This window comes from Vicugna pacos, chromosome 1 (assembly GCF_048564905.1).
Source record: "Vicugna pacos chromosome 1, VicPac4, whole genome shotgun sequence".
In the NCBI taxonomy this organism is placed as follows: Eukaryota; Metazoa; Chordata; class Mammalia; order Artiodactyla; family Camelidae; genus Vicugna; species Vicugna pacos.
Genome location: NC_132987.1, coordinates 67,448,752 through 67,474,060, shown reverse-complemented (window position 1 = coordinate 67,474,060; position 25,309 = coordinate 67,448,752). Strand labels below are relative to the sequence as shown.

Genomic DNA, 25,309 nt, shown 5'->3' with positions numbered 1-25,309 from the left:
CTCTTGGCACAGGGATGCTCAGAGTAAGGTGGAAATAGAAATAAAATAATATCCAAGCGTTGGTATAGATGTAGGATGTGCTTCTCTTTGGGGGAATTACACAGATTCCAGGTGGTATCCTGATTGCTTTCTTACCTTTGCTTGATTCTCAGGCTTAAAACACACCACTTATGTCACTAGTCCAGGTGGAGGTAGTGGAGAGGGGAGTAGGTTAGGGGGCAATATTATAATTTTTAAAGAAGTTTAGAATCCTTCAGTGGAAAGATGGAGATTCAATTTAAATGGCAATCAATGATCATGTTTGCGTTCAGATGCATGCGAGGGTCTGGGATTAAAAAATGATTGAGCTCTGTTCCTTGCCCTTTAGTGTTACTGGTAGTGGTGGAGGTGGGTGTGTGTGAGGGGCTGAAGGAGCAATGAGACAGGTACATGAATACTAATCACAGCAAGGTGCCAAGGACAATCTTGCTTTATAAACAGAGATCCAAGGGGGTACAGAGTGCCTGTCTCTACCTGAGAGGATTAGAGAAAGCTTCAAAGAGGAAATGACATTTGAAGTAGGTCCTGAAGAATAAAAGGAGAAAGAAAGAAAAAGAGAAGTAATGAGGGACAGAGGGAAGGAAGAAGGAAAAGGAAGGAAAGGAAATGAAGAAAAAGGCATTTTAAGCACAGAAAACAGGAAAGACATCAAAATGCAGAGAGATTTTGTCAAGAGGCAAGAGAGCTAAAGCCCAGAGTGCACCAGCAGAAGGGACACAGGCAAGAGGTGGTACCGGGAAATGAATCCAGGGCCAGATGGCGAAGAGCATCGGGTACCACGCTTCAGAGCTCAGACTTAATCCTAAGCCACAGGGAGCCTGCAAAGATTTTCTAACGCAGTGATAGAACGCTCAGGTCTGAATCTGGGGAAAACAGCTATAGCAGCAGTACAGAGGAGACTGGACTTGTCGAAACGCAAGTCAAAAAACCCTTAATGCTGTGAGAATGAGCACTTCTCCATCTGTCACGAGAAATGATCTGAAACTGTTGAGGGAAAGGTAGTGAGGCTCAAATAAAGCTCTATCAGTGTCTCAGGATCCTTTCTCTTGCTGCTTCGGGTGTGATGCCTCAGTTTCTTTTCCCTTTTGATTTTACTGAGTCTCTGCTCTTCAGAAAGGTAGTTTTGGGCCCCTTGAGGTAAGCTGAACTGGCTCAGGTTTCTGTCTCTGGTTCTCTGGCTTCTGCTCTAATTATCTCTCCAGCTTGTGGGTTCAGTTAATCTATTATGCAAAGTGAATTTTCCCCCAGGATCTCAGAACTAGCACTTGATCAAGAATGTGGGGACTTAGGGGCCTGCACTGTAAGCTATTTGTAGCCCCCTGATTGAGTAAAAAAATATGACCGAGTTCATACTCCAGAATTTCTTTGGTTTAAATTCAAGCACTGAACATTGAGTAACTTTAGAAGAGGGCTGTCTGCTCCATCACTGCTAAAAACAGCCAGGAGTGGAGGCCCTGGAGTGGGCAGCCAGAGCAAGGGGACTCTTGGTGTTTATGAGCAGGACAGAGAACTTTCCAAATCCAAAAATGCTCCTTCCTCATCTCTCCATCACTAACATTAGCAGTTGGTTTTCTTTTGGGGATACATTGTCCAGGAAGAAACTAGGAGAGTTACTGTGAATACTCTAGAGAACTGAGCTGTGTTGCAGGGTGAGTGTGGAGCGTCTGGCCTGGACCTCCCACTAGCTAGGTTATTTACTCCTTCACTGAAATCTGCTGAAAATGCCTCCAATTCCTGTTAGCACAATGACAATGACTAAATCTCCTGCTTCCAAGGGTGACACTGGAAGTGTTAAATCTGTGAATGTCAGGGGTCTACTGTGGACTCCTCCCACCTAAGAGTGCCCTCTTCCCCAGAGCCCCTCCATGGTGGAGACTTACTGCATGGTCAAAGGCCACTGAGTTGATGACCATGAAGTTCTCCAAGTTGTACTTGTAGGGGGTATAATTCCCATGCCAGGCCACAACATTGAATGGGGAGATACCCTAATCGGAAAAAAAAAAAGCAGAAAAGGTGATTTTAGAACCGAATGCTTTTGCAGCCTTGATTCCTTGGTTTGCACTTGGCATTACTGTTTGTTTTTTGATTTGATTTTGTTCTCATAATTTAATAATACCATCCTCTGGGAGAAGTATAACCCTGAATCATCTTGTGGTTGCTTCACATACTCTCAAACTGTCCTCGCTAAGCCACTAACCCGATTTTTCCAGTTCATAAGCTGCAGCTGCCTCTGATCACATGTGCAACAGAAGCACAGCACATGCTTTTCAACAATTTTAACACAATTGTTAGAATCTGTGGATGCCAGCAGTTCTGTGACAATCTGGGCCACCGTCTGGGTTTCCTGGTGCTGAGGGCGGGCACTTGCTATGACTGCTCTCCAGGTAACTGCTGCCCAGAGGGGCTTCTGGTAGAGTCAGTGCCTAGGTTGGTAAGTGCAGGAAGGTGAGAAAGTCTGTAAGGGTTCCAGCCCCAAGGACTTGAGATTTCAGAGCAATCCTAAGGTGATTCTTCTTGGACCTGCCCTGGGGTAGGAGAGGATCAGTGTTCTGTTTTAGGAAGGCAGTTCCTGCTGTAGCTATGGGACTATTCTGGAAACAGAATCCAGTGCAGAATGTTCCAAAGACTTTACCGAAGGAACTACTCACAGAGACATGATTAAGGTTAAGTGAACTGACTAGAGATGGTGAGGTATCTGAGCCTAGCAATAGAGGGAAGGCATTGCCATTCTTAGGCCTGTGGGATAGGGGTTAGAAATATTGATATGGAACTCCAGCAAGAGCTAGAACCATGAAGAAGGGGGCTGCTCAGTGTTGTGCAAATAAATACTCAACAATTGATTCCAGAAAAAAATGAAAAGCTCTGATTTATAGTGTTTGCTGGCTTCTGGGGTATAAACTCTCACCACGATCATTTTTGAGCTACCAATGTCACTGAACACAAAGTAGGGAAGAGGCTTACATCAGCTTTTGCAAACCAGTATAAACTGGCTCCAGCATGCCACTGGGGCTACCCAACAGGAACTGAGATCACAGAGGGAGGCAGTCCCAAATAGGAGCAAGCACCGGGGAAAAAACCCCAACATGTCTTTGCACCTGACCTCCAATTTCCTGTGAGTACCTCCCACTGGTTGAACCCAACCAAAAGCTAGCTGGCTAGGGAGTCCGGAGGGTACAGTCCATGTAGGTCAATCTCCCAGGGCACAGATCATGGCAGAGAAGGGAGAATGGATGGGTCGGGGCTAACACAGAGACTAACCAGCACAGGGTCCACTTAGAAATTGCCTGGCTGTCTCTACAATGATGCTTCTCTGTCAAATGTATGTCAAATATAATACACAGCATATGCTTTTTTCTTTAATTTATTTTTTGTTATTTTGGCATATGCTTTAAATGAATGTGATTTCCACACTGCATCCCAGAGGTTATCGTTTTTGCCAGGCTGGAGTAGTATCTGAGTGTCTGCATTTTAAACAAGCCACTCTGAGAATTTTTGATGCCAATGGTCTCTGAACCACATTTTGAGAAATCCTGATCCAGAGAATATGAGGGTGACTATGTGTCAATGAGAGTGACAATTAACCCTCAGGGGTTAATTTTATGTGCCAAACTAGTTGGCCTCTGCTGCTTAACATACCTTCTAGATGCTGTCAAAGAAAATAACATACCTTGTGAAATATAAGCAGTAAGTTAAATGAGCAAAAATAAAGCAACAATTAATAGTGGACAGAAGAGATCTTTGTATTATTTTTACTATATGATTATTTTATTCTACTATATTATATACCCACTATATTAAGTAATAGTGTATTATACTATAGATTACATCTTATTTTATTATTATTATTTTTAGTATTATCTATGCCTTTGCTTATCTCCTGAGTTTACCAGGCTGGCAGTATAAACCAAGTCAAACTAATTAACTAAGTTCTATTTGTTTTCTATCCATCAGTGCTTATATTTGAAATATGGTGGCCATTGGTGAATATAAGTCTTAGATGAATTGCTATTAGCTCATTTCTCTTTTCAGAACATATTACCCTGCCTATATATTATGTTTTCCCCACCATTTATAGAGATCTACATATTGTTGGGTTTTTTATTGCTTGATGAATAGAAAGAGCATGACCTTTGGAGTCAGAAAGATATGGGTTTGAATGCTGATTCTGTCATTTACTGTGACATTTTCTAAGTTATTTAACACTACCTGGCCCGTTTTCATGATCTGTGATGTGGTAAAGATGAAAGAATATGTGTAAATACTTAACACCAGCCTTGGCAATCAGAAGGTGCTCAATAACTATTTATTCCTTCCCCTGCCTACCAACCTGCTGACTTTACCTGTTTGGCAGCAAAAAGTTTGCCCTGGTATTTATTAATCACAGTGTAACCACTTGGCATTTGGCGATCTTCATACCAGGCAACGGGTATCAAGAAATCACGAGGATTGGCCAAGCCATTGGCTCCTAGAACACAGTGACCCAAAAGTCTTTTAGACACTTCTGAAATCACATAGGAAAGATGCTCACTGTTGCACAAAGAGGAAGGGCTTTCTTCCACATCAAAAGATACTCCACAATTTGCTCTCATTGTTCAAAGATCTACTGGAATCCCAGTCTGGTACCTTTTAAGGAGGACCCAAGGAATTTGGTCAGAAAAAAAAAATCATGAAAATATCACCAGCATTACTTCCTAAAGTTGTAGAATGAATAGTGTTTATAAACATTTTGTATGCATTATCTCATCACTACAGGGGAGGGGAGGGAAGAAGAGGAGAAGACTAGAAAAGGGAAGATATGATAGAATACTAGACTTTTTTTTCCCCAAGAAAATTCTGATGGTCCTAGAACTCATCTACAGTCCTGGAGAAAGAAAGGGTTACATACTGTAGCCCCAGGCGTGACTGCTCCTACCACAGAACTCAGAATCTATCCAAGTCTGTAAAACTGCTCTGCAGCCTGACAGATCTGTCTACCACTGAGGGAGAAAGTATCTGGGACTCACCTGCTCACCTTCACATTGGGAGTATTCCCTCCAGAGGAAGAAAATAAATCAAAAGACCAAAAATGAAAAGCACTAGTGCAAAACATAATTTAACTCTGAGAGGACAGACCTGGGGAGTGTTTTATTATTGCCAGCTCCTGGGGTTAAAAAAAAAAAGCGTCCAGCTGGTTAGTAAATTATACATATTTTCCAGAGGGTCTGTGTTCCATAGAACCTGGAGGCTGGGCTGGCTGTAGGGCAGCAGGTGGCTGGAGCCGAGTGGGAAGAGCGGGTGGGGAGCAGGATGACAGACGGCCCGCCATGGCTCCAGCTGTCTCTCTGCTGCCTCCCACCTTCCTCTGACTATTTGGATTCCCCCAGGGGAGTGACTGGAAGGCACATGATGCCCTGTCCCTGTTTTGCTCTAAAAAATCTGTTGACAAGGAAAGGGTAGAGCTGGGAGGTGTGGCCGCCACCTTCAGCAAACATGCCAGAGATGAAACAAAGGGCCAATTTTCCCAACCACTCTTTTCACTCCCAGAGACATTTTGAGAATAAGCCCTCCTTCCACCTTCGCTTCTCTCCTGGTATCCTGGCTCTGGCTTGCCAGAGGAATCGGGGGTGGAGGATGCTGGTTCACTTTGGAAAGTTTGAATCTGCCTCGTGGAGGCTGTGGTTTCTAGCTGCTTCACAGCACTGAGTGAGGTACCCTTTCTGACTCTGAAGGGTGTCGATTTTGTGGCATGTGCTCAGTAGAAGTGTGAGGTTTGTAGACTGTGTCTCTCTCAATCCATTTCCCCTTTCCAAAGCAACATAGCCCCCTGCCGTTTTTATGTCTTTCCTTACTCTATTGCCTACACACAACCCACTGGCCTAAGAAAATGATCTTCCTCCTTTCCACAAAGCCCATTCTCACCTGAATACTTTATCTTAAGCCGTTGCCTTTCCTCTTTATTTTCTCTCAACTTTTCATCAAGGGTTAGTCAAATCTCATCTCTTCTATGAAGCTGTTCCTGGAGAGTTGGCCCACAGTAACCCAGACTTCTACATCCTTTAGGGTGTACTCTGTATAACCTGAAATGTATTATATATTGTCTTGCTCCCCAGTGGTCTGAACGCTATTCTAGAGAGAGACTTATAATGGGTTGGCTTGGATCATTCTGTTATGCATGTATGTGATGGCAAGAGGCCTTCATTACCCTTGATGTAGTTCCTGTCATTACCCTCAGCACAACATGGGAGCCAAGACAAGCTGATGGACTGACACACTGACCAGCTAATTAACAAAGCTGTCATCTCATCAGATGGGTCAGCCATACCACCTGGAGCCCCTGAATTTAGAGGTCCAAAAACAGAAGTCTGTGATTGCTCAGGGAACTCCAGTAGGTTCTGAAATTCCCAGCTACACTTGGTTAGAGAAGAAGTTGTCTAGAGAGGAAAGTTGAACGTTTGAGTGCAATAAAGAGGGGAGAAAGATGTTTAACTTTCATGTGATTATTTGTGTCCTCTATTTCAAGTCAGGCTTAGAAACTTGTGGTGAAGATTTACCAATTGGTCCCAGGTCAGGCAACTCAAAGTGGACACCGTAGACCTCCAGGATGTAGCCTCTGGTCTCCTCAAAGACATCTACGCTGAACCGCATTCCTCTCTGGAATAGGAAGTGAAAATTGGTGTGCTCTCCCAAATCATACCTGTAGTTACAAAGGAGCTGCTCAAGAGCCATAGCTGGCCTTGCATGCGTGAGTAAGGCTACAGTCTGTTGAACTATGTTGGAGAGGTGACCAGCTCAAAGATGAGTTAGAAAGAAAAATTTAACTTCTAGTCACATCTGTAACCCAAACCAATTCTAGTCTACTCTCTCACTGGGCTCAGAGATAACGGTGCTCTGATTTAGCCAGATTTTGAAGAAATCCATCTTCACTGCCCTTCACTCCCATCCAGGGCCTTATCCATGGTGTGTATAAATATTTAGGAAAGAGAACTGACAAAGCTCTTTGCTTTGTGATTGTGTGCTATTTTAAAACAAAGCAGACACCTAAGCCTGCTTACTCTTCTGCTCAGGGAGCCTTCTGTGTAACTCCAACTCCCTCCCCATTGCTCAGACATGACAGAAATTTTAGAGTTGGAAATAGCAGCAGCTGCAACATCTGATTGCTCCCAAATTAGGGAGAAGCAGGGAGGAGACGGGGACACATCACCAACCTGAATGACGCAGATCTCGTTGGGCTGTACAAGCATCTTGCCAAACTCAGTGTAAATGAGAAGTTTCCCTTGCTGAGGAACTGACAAAAAAGACAGGGCAGCAGTGAGTAATTCTTTTCATGTGAGAACCACTTCATGAAGAGTAAAAGGCTTAAGGGCTGCATTTGATTTTTCATCCAAAGTGAAAAGAGCTTTATTGAGTCTTATGGGGGAAATATGTATTCTGATAACTTAGGTTAGCTATTTTACTATCTAGAAAAACATGAATAAAAAAATTAACTTTTTTTTTGGTTGCTAGGTAAAGCAGGAGCTTGTATATGCACAATTCTGTGGATTGACCAGAAAGGGCAGCAGAAATAGGGTGGAAAAGGACCTATTTCTGATAGTTCCAGCAGGAGGCTGGCATTTGCATGTCTAATGTCTACATCAAAATGTTCACTCCAAAATATTGGTATTAAAACCATCAAAAAGAATGGGAAGACCAGAGACTTTCTTTACTAGACTTTCCATTTTAGATGGTCTCATGAAAATTTGTATGTATATTACAGATGTCAATGACAGATGGCCTTTTCTTCAGTGAATTTGAAGGCAAACAGTTATCTTAACAAGTTAATCACATGTTGGTATTACCCTCCATTTCTTTTCGGCTGTCCAGATCCCCCTGATTAGAAAGGCCCTGCAGAAATAAGCAAAGACAGGGAGACCAGGAAATAGAGTAGGCACTTGAGGTACACAGGAATTTTTTCCAGACCACCAGTTGCCTTTACACCTTGGTCTGTAGATTGCACTAAATAAGGCAGATTGGAAGGAAAATAATATGTATTCAATTAAAAAAGCAGCTTGTGACTAGGGATCAATTAACAGTTAAAGAGTCTGGAATCCTCAAAACTTACCAATCAAGAAGTCCCCATCTGAATTATAAAAGCATCTGAAACATATGGAATAATTCCTATGATTTCCAGTTTTAACATTGTCCAGGCAAATTAAGTCACTGCTCAAATTATTGCTCAGTACCCAGTGTGTGCCAGGCTTAGTGCTGGGTGTAATATGATGAGCAAGATGACCCCATCTCTGCCCTCATGGAGCTTAGAGTCTAGGAGGAAGTCAGACAGCAATCCAGCAGTTACAGAACTGTATCACCGAAAACTGTAGTGGCACTGGGCAAGTCAAGTTCAGGGGAATGAAAAGATAAGGAACTTGATCTGTCTGAGGAGGCAGCCAGAGCTTCCCCGAAGAAGGGACGTTTGACCTGAGATCTAAAGAAATCATCTAGGCAAGGGTTTGGGGATGGGTTTGGGTGGGGAGGCCATTCCAGGCAGAAGGAACAGCACATGCACATGCTCTGAGGCAGGAGGGCACGTAGGTTGAAAGAACTGAGTGAAGGCTAGGGTAGCTCAAGTGGAGAGAGAAGAGCTGCCTGGTATGACGTTGGACCCCAAGGGATGTCTCCAGTGCCTAGTCATAGGGCTGTGATCTTGGCCCTGATTCATGGCTCAGAGAAGTTAAATGACTTGTCCAAGTTCACTCAGCCAGGAAGAATGGACTGGGCTTTGGACTCAATAGTTTGGTTCCAGAGGTAGTATGCAAAACTGTTATGATAGTCTGCTTCCCAAAGAAAAGGCAGAAATTATATGTTTTCTGATTTAAAAAATCTAATATGTAAGTCCTTCTGTTAGGAACTTTAAGCTTACACAGAGTCATTAGCTGAAGACACAGTCTGTCAGCTTGACCTACCACCAATAGGTAGCCCTAATGGCTGCTCGTGTAATGTGACTTTGGACTCAAGAACAGCCCTGAGGAGCCTTAGAAGTTAAAGATATTCTGACTCAAACCTGGTTAAAGTCAAAATGCTTCTTTGACTACTCCTGCTTTCAGTGCCCTATTGTCCCTTTTCTGTTTCCATTAATATGTGACATTCTTGTTTATGTCACAGGAGTTAGTCAAGATAGAAATGCTCATTTATTATCACCATTAATCAATATATATCAAAACTGCTCTGAGGAAAAAAAAACAATAACAAACACAACAACCCAGGCTTCATCCTCTGGCCAACAACTCGGGGAGTGGGGATTTCCTGCTCCTGCTCTGAAACACTTACCTGTTCCCCATGGAGGTGTTGCAGAGGAAAATGTGGACTGCAAGCCCATTGTTAGACCTGATGTCTCCAGCTCCACACAAGGTGTGCAGACCCTGGGAGAGACCCGCAAGAGAGGAAAAGGTGAATGAGGCCAAGACCTCCCCCTGGTCCCTGAGAGTCATGAGGCAAGTTCTGCTAGTGTCTTCCCTGTGGAACCAGGCTGCCTCTAGGGAGCCCCGAGTTTACTGCCTTATGTTTTATAGATGGTGGCTCACCTTAATTGCCAGCCATGGTGCTATATCTGGATTGTCTTCATGGCTCCATCAGAATTAACCTTACAGAGCATCAGTTCACTACTTGGCACTTTATCATTTTGGTGCTTAAGATCAACCTGAAGGAGAGTTTCCTTTGGAGGTAAAATCAGGCACCTAGGAGGCTTAGGGGGAGAAAGGTTGCAGCACTAGGGACTAATGGCCCTCAAATACACTTCATCATGTGGGCAGCCCTCTGCTTATGATAGGGCCAGCTCTCCAGAACAGGGGAGAGGAAGGTACTCTGACCAACTGAAACCCTCTCTGCTAATAACCCACAGTGCAAGAAACCTTAACACGTCGGCCTTCCCAAAAGGAGGGAGCTCTGCTCCTCTAGATAACCATAATTCGCCCATGGTGAGGGATATCTTTTTGTATTTTAACTCGATTTGCAAGTCTGGGTCTATTTAGATAAGTCCACACAGAGATTGGAGCACTTAATATGGATAAATAATTAAACAGGAACCAAAAAATTTGGCCTGTGGCTGGGCACATGGACTCTCCCTAAGTAAGCCAGGACCTGAGGTTGGGCTGTAGAACCCTCCACTGGCTTTTTTGAGCCCCACCTCCTTCTAGCCCCCAGCCTCTCCCCTACACAAGTTTTGCTCTGGGCACAGGCGTTCAGTACTCCCAGCATCTATAACTACCAAGCAGAACTTCCAATCAGCATTGTACTAACTAGAGTTGCCACCCTGAGTTGATGCTATTCTAGCCCAGGGAACCATTTTGGGTAGTTTATGGACTTGGATGGGGGAAAAAATTATATATGTATTTTGCCAATCTCTGACTGAAATTGATCATTTCCTTCAATTAATGTGAATGTAAGCAACAAACTGCAGCAGTGTTAGAAGTGCCTGTAACCTTGTACTGATAGAAATCATAGACATTTTTATATCACATTATATTTGTTCTCCCAAAATATCATTTATGCTCATACTTTTAATGACCATAGTTATTATATCTTTTCATAGATCTTGTGATTTAATGCATTAATAAGGTAGCATACATATTACTATAAACCAAACCAAATTTATCATTTTAATATTTTTATCATTGTATTTCAATATAATTGACTTCTCTGGAATTTTATGTAATTTATTTTATGCATTTTAAAACACAGGCTTCCAGATTATCAAAGGAGTCCATGCAATAAAAAGGCTAAGAACCCCAGTTCTAGCCAAAACCAAAAAAACCTGAGGTAGGTAAATGCTCAGATTCCATTGGCCATTTGAAGATGTTGTCAATAGACCCCGAGTGCCCTTTGGTGTCAGGAGCCATATGGTGCCTGTAAGTAAGACATTGCTCGGCCAGCCCCAGAGCAGAGGCAGGTGGTGCTGGGTCTGCTGGCTGCATCCAAGGCTGCTTCTGTGTGGCACGCAGCCTGCAAATGCTCTGGATCACCCACCGCGGAAGAGAGGAGAGTGGTGGGCAGGTGTGGATGGTATTGACTTACGCTCACAAAGTCCACTTTCCTCTGAGAGGCTTTTGGAATCTCAAATGGTTTCCATCTCAGCTGGAAAAAAAAATACACATACAGGAAAATTATTTCACAAGGGGAAACCATAAGATTTTCTAGATAAATAGCATTGATTACACAGAAAAAGGACAGCTGCTCCCTCTGTGAGGATCTGACTACTTGTGATTTTGTTATTTTAAATTTAATAATTATCCATCATTCCCTTAAAAGGACTCAGTTGGGTTCTGTGTATGTATGTAGGGTGTGTGCATGTGTGTGTGAGTGAATTTTAACCTATATGTTTACATATTATATATATATATATATGTGTGTGTGTATATATATATATATAATATATATACATACAGTCTTTGTTCCTTAGTATTTTAAATTACAAAAATAAAAAAAAATTGCTTCTTATTTCAGAAGCTGTTTCTTTTAGCAATTTTGCTCAGGCACATCACTGCGTTTTGACTGATGCTGCTTTTTATGCTATTTATAATGAGCTCCCTTTCCTGGTGTGCCAGCCTCTCTGTGTGGGCTCCTGACACTGCAGGGGAAGGTTCTACTTCTTACTTCCAGCAGTTGGAATTGTGAATTATTTCTTTAAGAGAAAGAAAAAGCACCCAGCTGAGATTGGATTTGGTAAATGCAGCACCAGGTTCAATTTCTTCACCAAACTCCACGCTTGTCCCCAGGCTGCCTGATGGTTCAGTTTAAATCACAATAATCTTTAATTTAATAATGAAATGATCTAAGCAAGTGGGAAGAAAAATCAGCAGGTCTGAGCACTACTAGAAGTGTCAGCCCCAGCACTTTTAATCAACTTGGCAGCAGGTCTGACCTAGCCAGGCTGGAGGCTGATAAACTAAGCGGCCTCAGGACATCTCACAGAGTGATCTGCACCCTGAGGGCTGGCTCCACTGGCTGAGGTGCCTGGTCAAGGCAGGCTCGGCAGGGCCTCCAGTAGTGGGGAAGGAAGCAGCAAGTGGAAAGGGTGGCGCTGGGATTATTCTGCCTCTCTCACCTCGTCAGGCAGCAGCCTTTATTTCTTAAAAGCAAAACGGAAGTATCACGTTCTGGGACTACTTTAAAAGAATGTAAAATATTGATTTGAAAAACCGTTGTAGAAATCATGCTTCAGAAAGAAGGGAAAGGTTTAGGACAAATTCCACCAAGGTTGATATTTCCTGCGGGAGGTAGGGGAAGCTGAGAGCAAGGATCTAGGAAAGGGTTTCTCTGGCGCTACTGACATTTTGTGCTGGATAACTCTTTGTTGTGGGAGCTGTCCTGTGCATTGTAGGATGTTTAGCAGCATCCCTGACCTCTACTCACTGGATGCTGGTAGCTCTCCCCCAAGTTACAACAGCCAAAAATGTCTCCAGACATTGTCATATGTCACTGGGGGGAGGGGGACAAAATTTCCCTGGTTGAGCACTGTTGAACTAGGAGGATATTCCCTTGACCTCAGCAAGGGCCACAAATGAGCACTGCTGGCTTTTTGAGGGGAGTTTTTGGTCTGCCACTCACCAGTACTTGCTGCTTCCCTCTATTGCAGAGTTTGTACACCCAGAAAGATTGTCTGGAAGATGCTACTACCTAGAATCTTGGTTCCAAGAAAATTCATCATTCTAGATTTCTCAGTGGAAGGGATTTAATTAGCAGATGCTTGGGCAACCTTTTAGATCTACCCAGAGATTCTAAACTCTGGCAAGCCATGAGAATCTTCTGGAGAGTCTTGGAGACCCAAGACCAAGTTAATCAGAATTTTAAGATAGTGGGACCCAGGCACCAGAATTTGATGAAATCTCTATTTTATAAAAGGTCTTTTAATGTGCAGCTATGGTTTAAGAATCAGCACACCCAATCCAGAGATTCTGTGATTTTTATGTTACTGTTCATGGTCAAGTAGTCCAGTCAGTCAACTAAACAACCAATCAGTTAATCAGCTAAATTGTATCTGGGGCCAGTTACCAATAGCAAGGATGTTTAAATAAATACAAAGTCTAAGGCTTTCCAAACCAAAGAAAAAAAGAAGAGCAAGGAATGAGAAAGAATAAGGAAAAAAAAAAGGGGGGAATAAAAGGGAGCAAGTGAGTGAGACAGAATCCTAGTTATAGGGGAAGCACTACCTGGTTTGTTGCACTGAGAAGCACCTTTGTAGATCTTCCTGAAACTAAAAATACCTGTTGTGGGTAGAAATAAAGTCCTGGGCCCTAGAGAAGAGGTTGATATCCTGTGAGTGGGAAAGACAACCAGAGAGGCTGAAGGGTTGGTTTGGTAAGGTTTTTGCTGGCCAGTTTTTCAAAGTCTTCTGTGGCACTTCAGCCTTCCTTTTAAGTCTTGCACTGGGTCTTCTAATCTGGGCCCTTATCTACTGCTCCTCCAAGGCTGAGTTGCCTTGGCCCAGTCTAACTCCTGGGACCCAAATCCTGCTGAGGTCCTTCAAGATCAGCATTCTTGTCCAATCCTCTTATGTTAATTCATTCAAATGATTTACCGTACCTGTCTGAGTGCTAGGTTTTATGCCAGGTACGGAGGTGAACATGACAGTCTCTGCCATCAGGGAACCTATTACAGAAGGTCCTAGAAGTGTGGGCACTTTCCAATAGAACAAGGAAATGAATAACTGGATATGACTTTGGAAGAGAAATATAAACAGGAAGTTTCCCACAGGAATAATTCCTGGTACAGGGGATATTTAACATTCTTATACATGAAAAATAAGAGATACACACAATAAAATAATCTGGTTTGCAGACAGCGCCAACCTCTTTCCAAGGAGTGAAATGCAAGTTGATGGAGATGTACTGTAAAAAGAGCCAGCAAGCTGTCCAAAAGTGTTGAACAGGGCAATGTGCACTGCAGTGTTGGCAAAAGCCAGTGAATGCATTTAGAGAAATGCAAGCTAGTCTATTTATAGGACGATGGGATCTGAGCTTTCAGGGAGTCAGTTACTTCACCAAATACTTGTGATTCTACTATTTGGAAGAAGGCACGTGCTGGACATTGTAGGTCATATGAAGATGATGGAGACATAGATCCTACTCTCAAATATTCTGAGAAAAATTGAACAAGTTCAATGAAGAAAGTAGTATTTAAGATGAGTCTTAAATAATGGGTGGCATTTGGATGGGTGAATACTTGTGAGGGAAGAAGAGAAAATTCTAAGTAGATGAAAGAGCATAAAGCACCTAGGCAGGGAATTTTAGAGTATTGTCCTGGAATAATAAAGGTCCCAGTGTGGCTGGTGGATAGAGGGCATGGAAGAGAGTGAAGGGATTGAAAGATATGATGGTGAATCAGGGCTTTTGATCACCTGTCTAGGGAGTCTGCACTTGATTGGCTGGGCAGTGGAAGGGAGAGGTAATGGCAGAATTTAAAGATTTTTGAGATGATAATTTAGTAAGTTGAGTCTGGCAGCAAGGTGTAGGATATGGTGAGAAGACACAGGAATCAGTTAGGAGCCATTATAGCAGTCCAGGTAAGAGGAAATGAGGTCCAAATCAGGTGATGTTATCAAAAGGAAGGAAACTACAGATGTCAGAGATGTCTTGGAAGCAAATTCTACAGCAGTATTTCTTCAAGTGTGGACTAGAGCCAATCTGCATGCAAATCGTCTGGGAAGACTCCTGGGTACTGTCCCAGACCTACTAAATTAGAATCTCTAATTGGGGAGTCTGGGGATTCTACATTTTCAACAAGCCCCCTGGTAACCTTTATGTAAATGACAATCCCCATTCTATGGACACTGCACCTAATTTAATGTAAATGGAGAAAGAAGTTCTCAAATATAACTCTAAAGATGGACTGGGCAGTGAGGGGAGGGGTCAGAGCAGGTGGTGTGGGAAAGAATGGTTGTGTCATTAACAGACCAAGAAAAGCTAGAGAGAGAAAAAGGTTTGGAAGGATTGGATAGGACTATGATGTCTTCAGTATGGATCCTGTTGAGCTGGAACATATATATGGCAATGTCCCATGTGGTGCTTGAAGTTGGTGGAGAGATTTGTAAGATATGTTGCAGAGAGGTGATAAATAATGTCATGGGAATGAATGATGTTAGATTCTTAAAAAATAAAATACAGGAGATGTGGAAGATGGCGAGAGGGAGATGAAGTGGATGATAGAGTATAAATGAGGTTCTGCAATGATGGCAGCCCCAGAATGGCTTCCAGACTGGAGTAAGGGGACTGACTTCCTGCCTTGTGGTCTATCAGGGTAGACCAAGCTTTGGGCTGGAATTATGTGGGGTGAAGTTAGATCTCTGTAATTCTGCCTGCTGAGATGTGTGTATGTGGGGGGTTTGGGCAGAGGCAGGAAGTAAAGCGGGCTAGAAAAATCCCCTGCCGCTCAAGGAATTCCGCCTCTTAGTTCACCCAAGCTGGGTATTTCTTATCAATAGCAACTAACCCTTCACCTCTGAGACAAAGACAGTCCAACTAAAGTGGGAATCAGTAACTGAAAATTGGAAGAAAAGTGAAGGAAGTGGAGGGAGAGTGTTATGGGCTAAATCGTTTTCTCCCCATAATTCATGTGTTGGGGTCCTAACCCCTAGTACCTTGGAATGGCTGTAGTTGGAGATAAGGGCTTTCAGGAGTAATTAAGTTAAAATGAGGTCATTTGGGTGGGCCCTGATCCAATAAGATGTGTCCTTATAAGAAGAGGAAGTTTGAACACAGATGTATAGAGGAAAGATGATACGAAGACACTGGCATCAGACGGCCATCCAAAGACAATGAAGAAGCCTCAGAAGAAACCAATGCCACCAACACTTTGATCTCAGATATCTTACTTCCACAATGGTGAGAAAATAAATCTTTGTTGTTTAAGCCACCTAGTCTGTGGTACTTTGTAAAGGCAGCCCTAGGAAACTAATACCGGGGGAGGAGGCAGATAGGGGTAATAAGGAAGACAAGAAAAAAAGAAGGTAAGAAAGACAATAAGGAAGAGCAAGTGAGGGGCAAGAGAGAGTAAGTACTTCCCTCTTTCCCAGGAGGGTGATGGAGACAATGCAGGGGTAAGAGCATCTCCTATTTTGCAGGCTTACACAGTGTCATAGAACACAGGAAAGGACAGAGATCTAGGAAGGAAAAAAGGGAAGTCATCTGTTTCAGGCTGTGGGACGTTGAGGAGAAAAGGGTTGTTAGCCATGGACGATTTATAATAGTAAAAATGGAAACAATCTAAATATCTGACAATAGAGCAATCATCTTATAAACATGTAGTGAATTATAATGCCACATTAAAAATTATCTGTACTCAAGGAGTTTAAAAAGACATGGAAGAAGACACAAAATATGATGTTTAATTAAAAAAAACCAACCAGAATTTAAAACTGAATTAGAGCTTGAGTTTACTTTACAGTAAGTATATTTGTAACTGCTTAAAAAAAAAAAACCAATAGCATTAATATAAGAGTATTCACAGCCTCTTCCCCTTCCCCTCCCCCTCACTGCTCCCTATGGAAAATTCTGCTTTGCTCATTTCCCCTCCCTCAGCCCTTTGAACTCCAGTCTTACCATGTAGATCAATGTTACACGTGTGCGCATGTGTGTAGGTGTGTGTGCATCTCCTGGGAAAAGAGGGTGAGGACCTACATCTAAGTGTCATTTTCTAGAGGCAGAAGGTAGGGGGAGGCAAGGCCAAGCCATGAACCAGCAGTCTAGGCCCAAGGAGCTTGGGGAAGACAAGAGCATGGGGAAGAGGTGAGAGAGGGTTGGAGTCCAGGAAAAACTGGGGGAAGGGGACTTTCGAAAGTGTTGCTGTGGGTCATATACTGCATGTTCTTTAATGTTTTCAGGAGAAGCAAATGAAGTTTGGGATTATTTTCAATTACTTTTGACTTCTGGCTGCATTGGACCCCCAGACCTTATTTATTTACACACATGTGCAAAGAAAAAGACTAGAAAGAAAGAAACCAAAACATTAGAAGTGGTTAACTCTGCATTGGTGGGATTATTAGGGATTGGCGCTTTTATTTAAGTTTTGAATAAAAACATGTATTAATGGTAGGGGGTGCATTGTTGTTTAAAGAAGTTTAAATACTTATAATAGCCTAGGCTGGTTGAACTACAAAGTGTTACGTAGTGAATGAGGTGATCCAGCGGGTTTAGATTACTTTCTCAAGGAGTGTTTATGTATTGGAGAGACTTAGGCAAAACCTTAAAGAGGCTGGAAGTCCAAGACATTTTTGGAGGGTGGGGGCTTTGGGGATAGTGAAACTTACAGAGTTTCACAAATTAGACATCAGACACCTTGTAAGGATGTATTGTTTTGAAACATTTTTGATAATTTGTATGTCCTGCAGCAGAGGGAATTTTATGATATGATCTTTAGTTATCTTTGAGGTGTTTCTCACTTGGCCCAAATAATACTGGTTGAGAACTAAAAGATAATTTCCTCAGCTGAGGATTAATTAGGTTAAAATTTGGACTTTCCAACAGTCAAGAGATTAGGGCTATAGTGATAACAAAGGTAGACTTTAAAGGACTCTGACCTTCAAAAGAATGCTGATTCAGGAATGCTGAGTCAAACTGGTTGCAGATTTGTTCGTTAAATTCTGGGATTCCAGAAGTTAGAGGGAAGTGCATGATGAACAAAATTCAATATATTTTTACGTGAGATGTTAATGGATTGAGCTTGTTATGTTCACAGCTGACTCTGCATACACTCAAAAAGAGTTTGCATTAATTCTTAGATTATTAATGAAGTACACTAAAAGAAAATTAAGGTTTTGGGACACAGTCTTCCTGTCTTCCAGGGTATCAAACACAATGGTAATGATAGCATATCCCATAATCCTCTCTTGGAGGAAACATTAAGTAATTTTCATGTCTTCAAATTCCCAGAGATGACTAATGTGGGGAGTCAGTGAAGCTGATGAAGCATCGGATCTGGTCTGTGACAGGTGAAGACACACCTACCATACAGTTTCAGCTGGAGGACTGTCAGATGGGTTCCTAAATATAATTTCCTCAGACTTTCTCGGTGAGAGTCTGGAGTACTTATTTGGAAGAGGTTACAAGTGGGGGAAAGTGATGAATGCAGATTGCTGTGGTTAATTAATGAAGCATAAAATTGGAAAGAGAGATTAACTTGTCAAGAAGGTGTAAATGAAAAGACAAAAGGATAGATTTTGCAAGAACAGCCTGGGTGTGTATATCAAGACAAGGGACGCAGAATGGCAGGTGATACAGGTTACAGAGCAGAGGGAGGATAACCACTACCTTGATGGAGCTGGTGTTCAAAGAGGCACTGTGGAGTTTTGGGGCCCCTCTGTCCCCACATGCATGTGCACAAGGCTGGAAACAAGCAGGGGAAATACTGGAGAAGAAATGCTTTCTGTGGCCACTATGTGGAAAGTGCTCGAAGGAATTCAGAACAGAGGAAAGTAACAAGTTCAAGGAGAAGTGCAGAGCAAGGAAACAGGGGGAAGAGGAGGAGGAAACAAATGTGTTTTCAGAATTTACTAGACGGCAAGCAGAAACTTTTGATGCAGCTATTTTGAAGACTTTATATTAACCCAGGCTTTTAAATGCAGTTTTCCCAAACTTCCCTGTCAAAATGTACGTTAACTACTTATGAATAATGAATTAACACACACAACCGATGCACTTGACTGTCATTTCTGGTGGGAGACTTCCGTTTTCTACTTTGTTAATTTCTGTATCACTTAAGTTTTTATAGGTATATATTATCTTTATAATAAGACAAAACAAGAAAAATTCTATCAGAACGAGGTTAGCTTCCATGGGCAAGCCACCTGTACCCGATGATCTTATTCATGTTAAATAAAATGTATCAATAGTCATAGAAATAATAATACTATATAATAAAAGGATATTACTGAGCTTATTACACATCACACTCACATTTTCCTTAAAGGTTAGGTTTAAAACCTCACCCCTCACCCTCTACAAACAAAATGTGATATACCCACACAAAAGTGTGGCTCCACTGTTGCCCACTGTGGAAGCCCATGACTGGGTTAACAAATTGTAACAATCTCAGCCGCTTATCTCCTTGAAGATGTGCTTAGTAACTGCCTTGAAGTTTTAGCAATGACCCAGGCCCCCGGCTGTAAACGCTGGGCGTGCCTGCTGTTAGTCTTCTATCCCCAAAACAGCTTTGGGCTGGAATGGTAAACAACTTATAAAAAGCTGCAGACTCAGAGGTGAGAAGGCTGGTTAGCCAATGATGGGTAAGATCCCCTGAGGGGGGCAACCTAAGACAGGCATAGCCACCTGAGTCCAAGCTGTTAAGCAGCTAATTCTCATACATTCCGCCCTGATAAGCTGAAAGGCTCAACTTGAACATGATTCACCAGAAAGGGTCTTCTGACCTTGAGCCAAACACCAACAATAAACAAAGCCTTTGTACTCACTGTGATCCCACCCTGTCCTTCCCTAAATTCCTGCAGTCCTCCTTTGACTGTACTCAATAAATATGGGAGATTTGAGACGCTCGTGGAGTTGGCTCCTGACTCCCTCTTGCTCTCTTAACTTTTCCACAGAGTCTTGAGTAATTCATTCCGTCTCAGTGGGACTTCTGCTGGCCAGAACCCACAACTGCCCACACCACCACAAACAAATCCATGACGATGTATTAAGGTTACAGAGGCTTAAATAACTATGTGGATGATATGAGCAGGCAGGGCCACTGGGCCGCCCCTCTCCACCCCATGTACCACTGGTTATTTGATAGTTATCTTAAAGGCCCCATACTTTGAATTCCCAAACATCTGCCTGTGGACTTTTCCTATAACCCTTTTAGTCTAGCTCAATGGTTCTCAAATTTGGTGTACATAAGAATTACCATACAGGGTAGCTACGCACAAAACCATGTATCCTAGACTTTATGGGTGAGTTAAGGGCTTTTTCAGAGATAATTTTGTCTGTATTTAATTTTTGTCTTACTTGCTGATTTTACAACCTCCCTGTTCCTTTGTATAATATGAGATTTGACTCTACTTGAGAGAACTGTTAGAAATTTAATTGAGGATTCTCTATACCACCTGAAGAAAAGAATTAGAAAATTTACTTTGGGTCAAATACCTTCTCAACCCTCCAACACTAGTATATAATAAATGCTTAATTTTTAGCCTGAACAAGAATCCTATAGAAGTATAGGTATCCATCCTTTATTTTTTCTGATGAAAGACAGAGTCCTGTTATTAAGCAGTCAGGTCTATTTATTAATCTAAAGCAGATGAGTATGACCACTGTAATTCTAAGAGAGAAATTAGAGAATTTTTTTTCATTGAAGTATAGTTGATTTACAATGTTCTGTTAGTTTCTGGTGTACAGCATAGTGATTCAATCATATTCTTTTTCAGATTCCTTTTTATTATAGGTTATTATAAGATATTGAATATAGTTCCCTGTGCTATACCATAGGATTCTGTTGTTTATCTAATTTGTATCTGCTAATCCCATACTCCAAATTTATCCCTTCCCCCCCATTCTCCTTTGGTAACCATAAGTTTCTTTTCTATGTCTGTGTGTCTGTTTCTGTTTTGTAAGTAAGTTCACTTGTCTCATTTTTTTAGATTGCACATATAAGTGGTATCATGTAATAATTTGTTTTTCTCTGACTTATTTCACTTCACTAGAGTATGATAATTTTTAGGTCCATCCATGTTGCTGCAAATGGCATTATTTCATTCTTTTTTTATGGCTGAGAAGTATTCCATTGTGTATATATACCACAACTTCTTTGTCCAGTCATCTGTTGATGCCCATTTAGGTTGCTTCCATGTCTTGGCTATTGTAAATAGTGCTGCTGTGAACATTGAAGTGCATGTATCTTTTTGAACTGGAGTTTTCTCTGGATATATGTCCAGGAATGGGATTGCTGGATCATATTGTAACTCTATTTTTAGTTTTTTAAGGCATCTCTGTACCACTTTCCATAATGGCTGCAACCAATTACATTCCCACCAACAGTGTAGGAGGGTTTCCTTTTTTCCACACCCTCTCCAGCATTTATCCTTTATGGACTTTTGAATGATGGCCATTCTGACCACTGTGAGGTGATACCTCATTGTAGTTTTGGTTTGTATTTCTCTGATAATTAGTGATATTGAACATCTTTTCATGTGCCTATTGGCCATCTGTATTTCCTCATTGGAGAAATGTCTGTTTAGGTCTTCTGCCCATTCTGGGGTTGAAGTTAGAGAATTTGAGATGTAACCCATTAAGGAGTCAAGGAGGTTCTCAGAGAAGGAACAGTTACTTTAGATAGAATGATTTATGGCCCTTTATGAGATGAGTGTGGAAATAAATAGTTCAATGAATGAGGTAAGTGATTAAATGACTGTGGTCTGCCAGATGGGTTTCTAACTCCAGAGTGTGAGAGAGAAGTCTATAGGGATTGAATTAGGAGCCCAGGTGAGGCTCAGGGACAGGTGAATATGGGGTCCACAGGTTGCCTGTGGAAATTGTCCCGCAGAGGGCCCTGCTCTGCCCAACGGGCAAGGGGCAAGAGCTGAAAGCCTGGCCTTGTGTCTCAGCACAGGACTGCACCTGCAGTTGGAGGTTGGAGCAGGGGCTGCCTTTTCCCCCAGGCGTAAAGGCTATATATAGGCCAGAACTAGACTAGGGAGGATGTCTGTTTCATGTACTAAACTTAACACAAGTTTAAGGGTCAGTTATTTAGACAGGATGTCTTGGTTTCAAAATGGCTGTGAGGTAAATAATATTTTAAGTTGTTAACCACATATTTTTCCACTCTCAAGGCCTCTCTTCCTGTCCCTGTTGGAGAGGAGTTAGTATCATTCAAGCAGGTACTTAGTTCTCTGAGATTTCTATAATTAGGGAAAAGATGGAGCAGGGCAAGAAACCATAAGTGACTATAAATTATTGTGCCTTTTGTTCTCCAAAGAGTCTAAGCATTTAAGGGAAGTTATAGGATTAGTAGGTATAGCCCAAACAGAATTGGGCTGTGGAAAGGAGTTGGGGGAGGGGAGAAAAGCAGAGGAAAAGGGAGAGGAGGGAGAGAGGGAGACTGACTAACTTGTGTGGACTATGAATGCAGAGGCGACCCATGAACCTGTGACCTAGCAACTCCTACAAGGAAGAAATGGCTGTGAGGCATATCCAGGACAACAGGACCAGAAATGTCTTGCAGATGATTTTGTGCCCAAACCTGGCACAACGGTAGCAGAACAGTGGGCATGTCAACACTACCCAATGAGAGAGGACCAACCATCAAGACTCGACCCCCATCCTACTCTGGCATCGTTTAAGACCAGAGATTCCCAGGGAAGGCTGAGACGAAATTGTTTTCTGCCAGTCTGGCAGATGGAGACTTCAGAATTTAAAAATAGAAAATGAAAAAAATGTACCTGAATATGAATTCTGAGATTTGTATGTTCTACCATTGCCTTTAGGTGAATAGATCAAAATGGCTGTATCAGGGTCATGGTTCTTGCCTACAGTATTCCAGGCACTGTGTGAAGCACGTTCACACCTGTTCTGTCAAGTAATCTTCACAACAACACTGCATGGCAGATGTCGTGATCATCCCAGTTTACAGGTGAAACACTAACTCAAAGACACAGCAGGTAAGTAGAGGGTCAGGGATGCAAATTCAGGTCTGTTTTCCTCCCTGCATTATGTACTTGTTATCAGTGACATGGACCTAAACTCAGGAGCAAAGGGAACACACTAAGGTTCTCAGAAGGTTAAAAAAAAAATAGAGCTCAGTCCATTATAGCATTGGATCTGTCTCATTACTGAAAGCAGAGTACGTAAATAATAGTGATATCCAGAAGTTTCTGAAAGTCCATTTGTCACCAGATCAAAAGAAGGAAACTCTTAGGAATGGAAGTTCCTAGGTGACAAGAGACAGAATCCAGCTCAGACAACAAGCCTCTCGTTTCTATACCAGAGGCCTCTTTTCCAGTATGTAAGTGTTGGATGTGTTTTCAGTATTCTGTGGTGAGTTTAGATTAAAACAAACAAACCAGCCTTAGGGCATATAGATGCATTTTCACCAGTCTATATAATTCCCATTCATCCAACTCACCTGGGCACTCTGGCTGAGTCTGAACCACTTCTGTGCCCACCTAGAAGCCATTAGGCTAGAAGAACGAAAGTTTATATACACAAACGCACACATACACACACGCACGTGCACAGGCACAATCAGTCAATTCCAAAATTCCCATGCAAGTTTGAGCAAAAGAACAGACACATTTAAAAAAATCTGTCTAATTTCTCAAAGACCTGGGATAGATTTAAATATTTATACTCAGTGCTTTGAATACATGCTATGTTCCAATTCACAGGACCTGGTTACCTGGTTAGGATCAGGATCAACTTCATCCCAGTTGTGAGTGACGTGGCCTTGGTCAATGGATTCAAAAGGCTTGTGAGAAACTGAAGGTAGAATCCTATACAGCCAGCTGGGGGGAAACAAGGACACATAAACCTCAGGGTGACTGTATGAGTGATGCACAGGCTGGCTTAGGAAGTGCCATCAGGAGGACGCTCAAGTCAACAACGATCTGTGGGCTTTAATGTGGGAAGCAATGACACAGCATCACTTCTGAATAGCCACTGCTGTCCATAGCCCCAGCCACTCAGCTTTCACTTCACCCATCACTCTTCACATTGAGGCTCCAGATCTTGGTTATTTCCATACTGACAAAAAAAAGAATTGTCTTTCCCAATGACAGCTATAAAGGAAGGAAGAGTACCTTGAAGGATATCTGTTCAGGCAAATCCACAGACAAACATTAGCTTATGTACATCATTGGATACGAATCCTTGCTCTGGCTCTGGAAAGGGAGGACATTAAGCCTACGTAGATTGAGAGAATTTGGATGGTTTCTTTGTTATTTTTGAAATATAAATCAATTATCTTCTTCAAAATTATAAAGGTAATTCATGCCAGTGGTAATAATAATTCAAGTAATTCAGAAAGTCTCAGAAGGTAAGTGGTGTTCACCTCCAGTTTTTTCAGGGCCAATCCTCAGAGGCATCAGAATTGAACAACTTTCTTGTATATTCTCAGATATTTTCAATGCATGATAAGCAAAATCACCCAAGTTGTTGTATCACTTTATTCTCACAACTGTAATGTGTGAGCGTGCCTGATAACCCAAACATGGAGTATTAGTAATAATTTTGGCCTTAGAGGTAAAAAGTAGTATCTCATTTTTATTTTGTACTATGTTTATTATGCATAAGACTGAGGATCTATATGTTTATTGGCCTCTTGTAATTTTTCTATGAATTACTTGCACAAGTCCTTTATCATTTTCTTACTGGGTTGTCTTTTTGACATTAATTTGTGAGAGGTTCAGGGAATTAACACATCTGTCCTCTACAATAATAAGACTACCTATCTATATTTCCTTACAGTACATTTATGGCTTTATTTCAGGAAGAGAAGACTCTAATGAAGGAACCCTGATGGACACTAGGATGAGAACCATCCAGAAGTTGAGAAGGACACTGAAACTCACTAGAAGGGACCCAAGTCCTTTCAAAGGCCATTACCCTGTCAGAGGACTGCAGGAAGAGGAACATCACCTGGGCAATGGAAGACCAGAGCTGCTTGAACAGGCTCTGGCCCTTTGAGCCCCAGGACAGTTTACTATAAAGGGTGGAGTTGACCTGGCCCCACACTGAGCCATTTAGGAGATAAAAGGGCTAGATTTGTTTGGTTTTTATTTGATTCCTCCAGTTTTAGGTGATGTGATCTCAGACACTGAACTGCAGGCCATGCGGTAACTAAGCCTCTCCAGCTTCTAGTAGTGGAATTGAGAACCCGTGTGTGTATCTTAGAACCAACTGTGTCTTCTTGGGCCAGTTACAAAACTTTCTTGATCCTACATTCCCCATCCTTACCTCCCAGGATTGTTGTGAGGTCTCAGAGTTTATGTACCCAGAATGCCTGGGATACAGTTGGCGCTTACTTATTAGATGTGTGTTGAACTGTCTATCTGTCTACCCCTGATCATCTGGGTTTTTATAATGGTCCAGATTTTCCACATTTTGTGTCCTGACTCTCCCTTCTCAGGACTTAAGGGAGCAGCTAACTAATCTGGTAAAAATCAGCTCCTGATAGATATAATCTCTGATAGTTTTGCAGGGGTGGGGGAGGGGTCCTACACTCTGTGGCTTAAATGAATAGTGACCAAATCTAAGAATTCCAGGCTTTCTCACCTATGGATGGAGCTGGCTCCATCTTCCCACTGGGAATTTTGAGCATTTTCACAAAATTCTTGTGGATT

General features: G+C 42.1%; 1 protein-coding gene across 2 annotated transcripts in view; it reads right to left on the bottom strand.

Annotated features, from left to right (window-relative positions):
- HGD (homogentisate 1,2-dioxygenase) overlaps positions 1–25,309 on the bottom strand; it is a 42,530-nt gene that overhangs the window by 7,665 nt on the left and 9,556 nt on the right. For both annotated transcript variants that reach the window (XM_006210341.3, XM_072964317.1), the window contains 8 exons: positions 23,368–23,473; positions 11,065–11,124; positions 9,322–9,413; positions 8,117–8,151; positions 7,224–7,303; positions 6,570–6,669; positions 4,380–4,504; positions 1,920–2,024 (listed from right to left, as the gene is read on the bottom strand). In XM_006210341.3, coding sequence (XP_006210403.1) covers positions 1,920–2,024; positions 4,380–4,504; positions 6,570–6,669; positions 7,224–7,303; positions 8,117–8,151; positions 9,322–9,413; positions 11,065–11,124; positions 23,368–23,473 — 703 coding nt within the window. The remainder of the gene's footprint in view (positions 1–1,919; positions 2,025–4,379; positions 4,505–6,569; positions 6,670–7,223; positions 7,304–8,116; positions 8,152–9,321; positions 9,414–11,064; positions 11,125–23,367; positions 23,474–25,309) is intronic.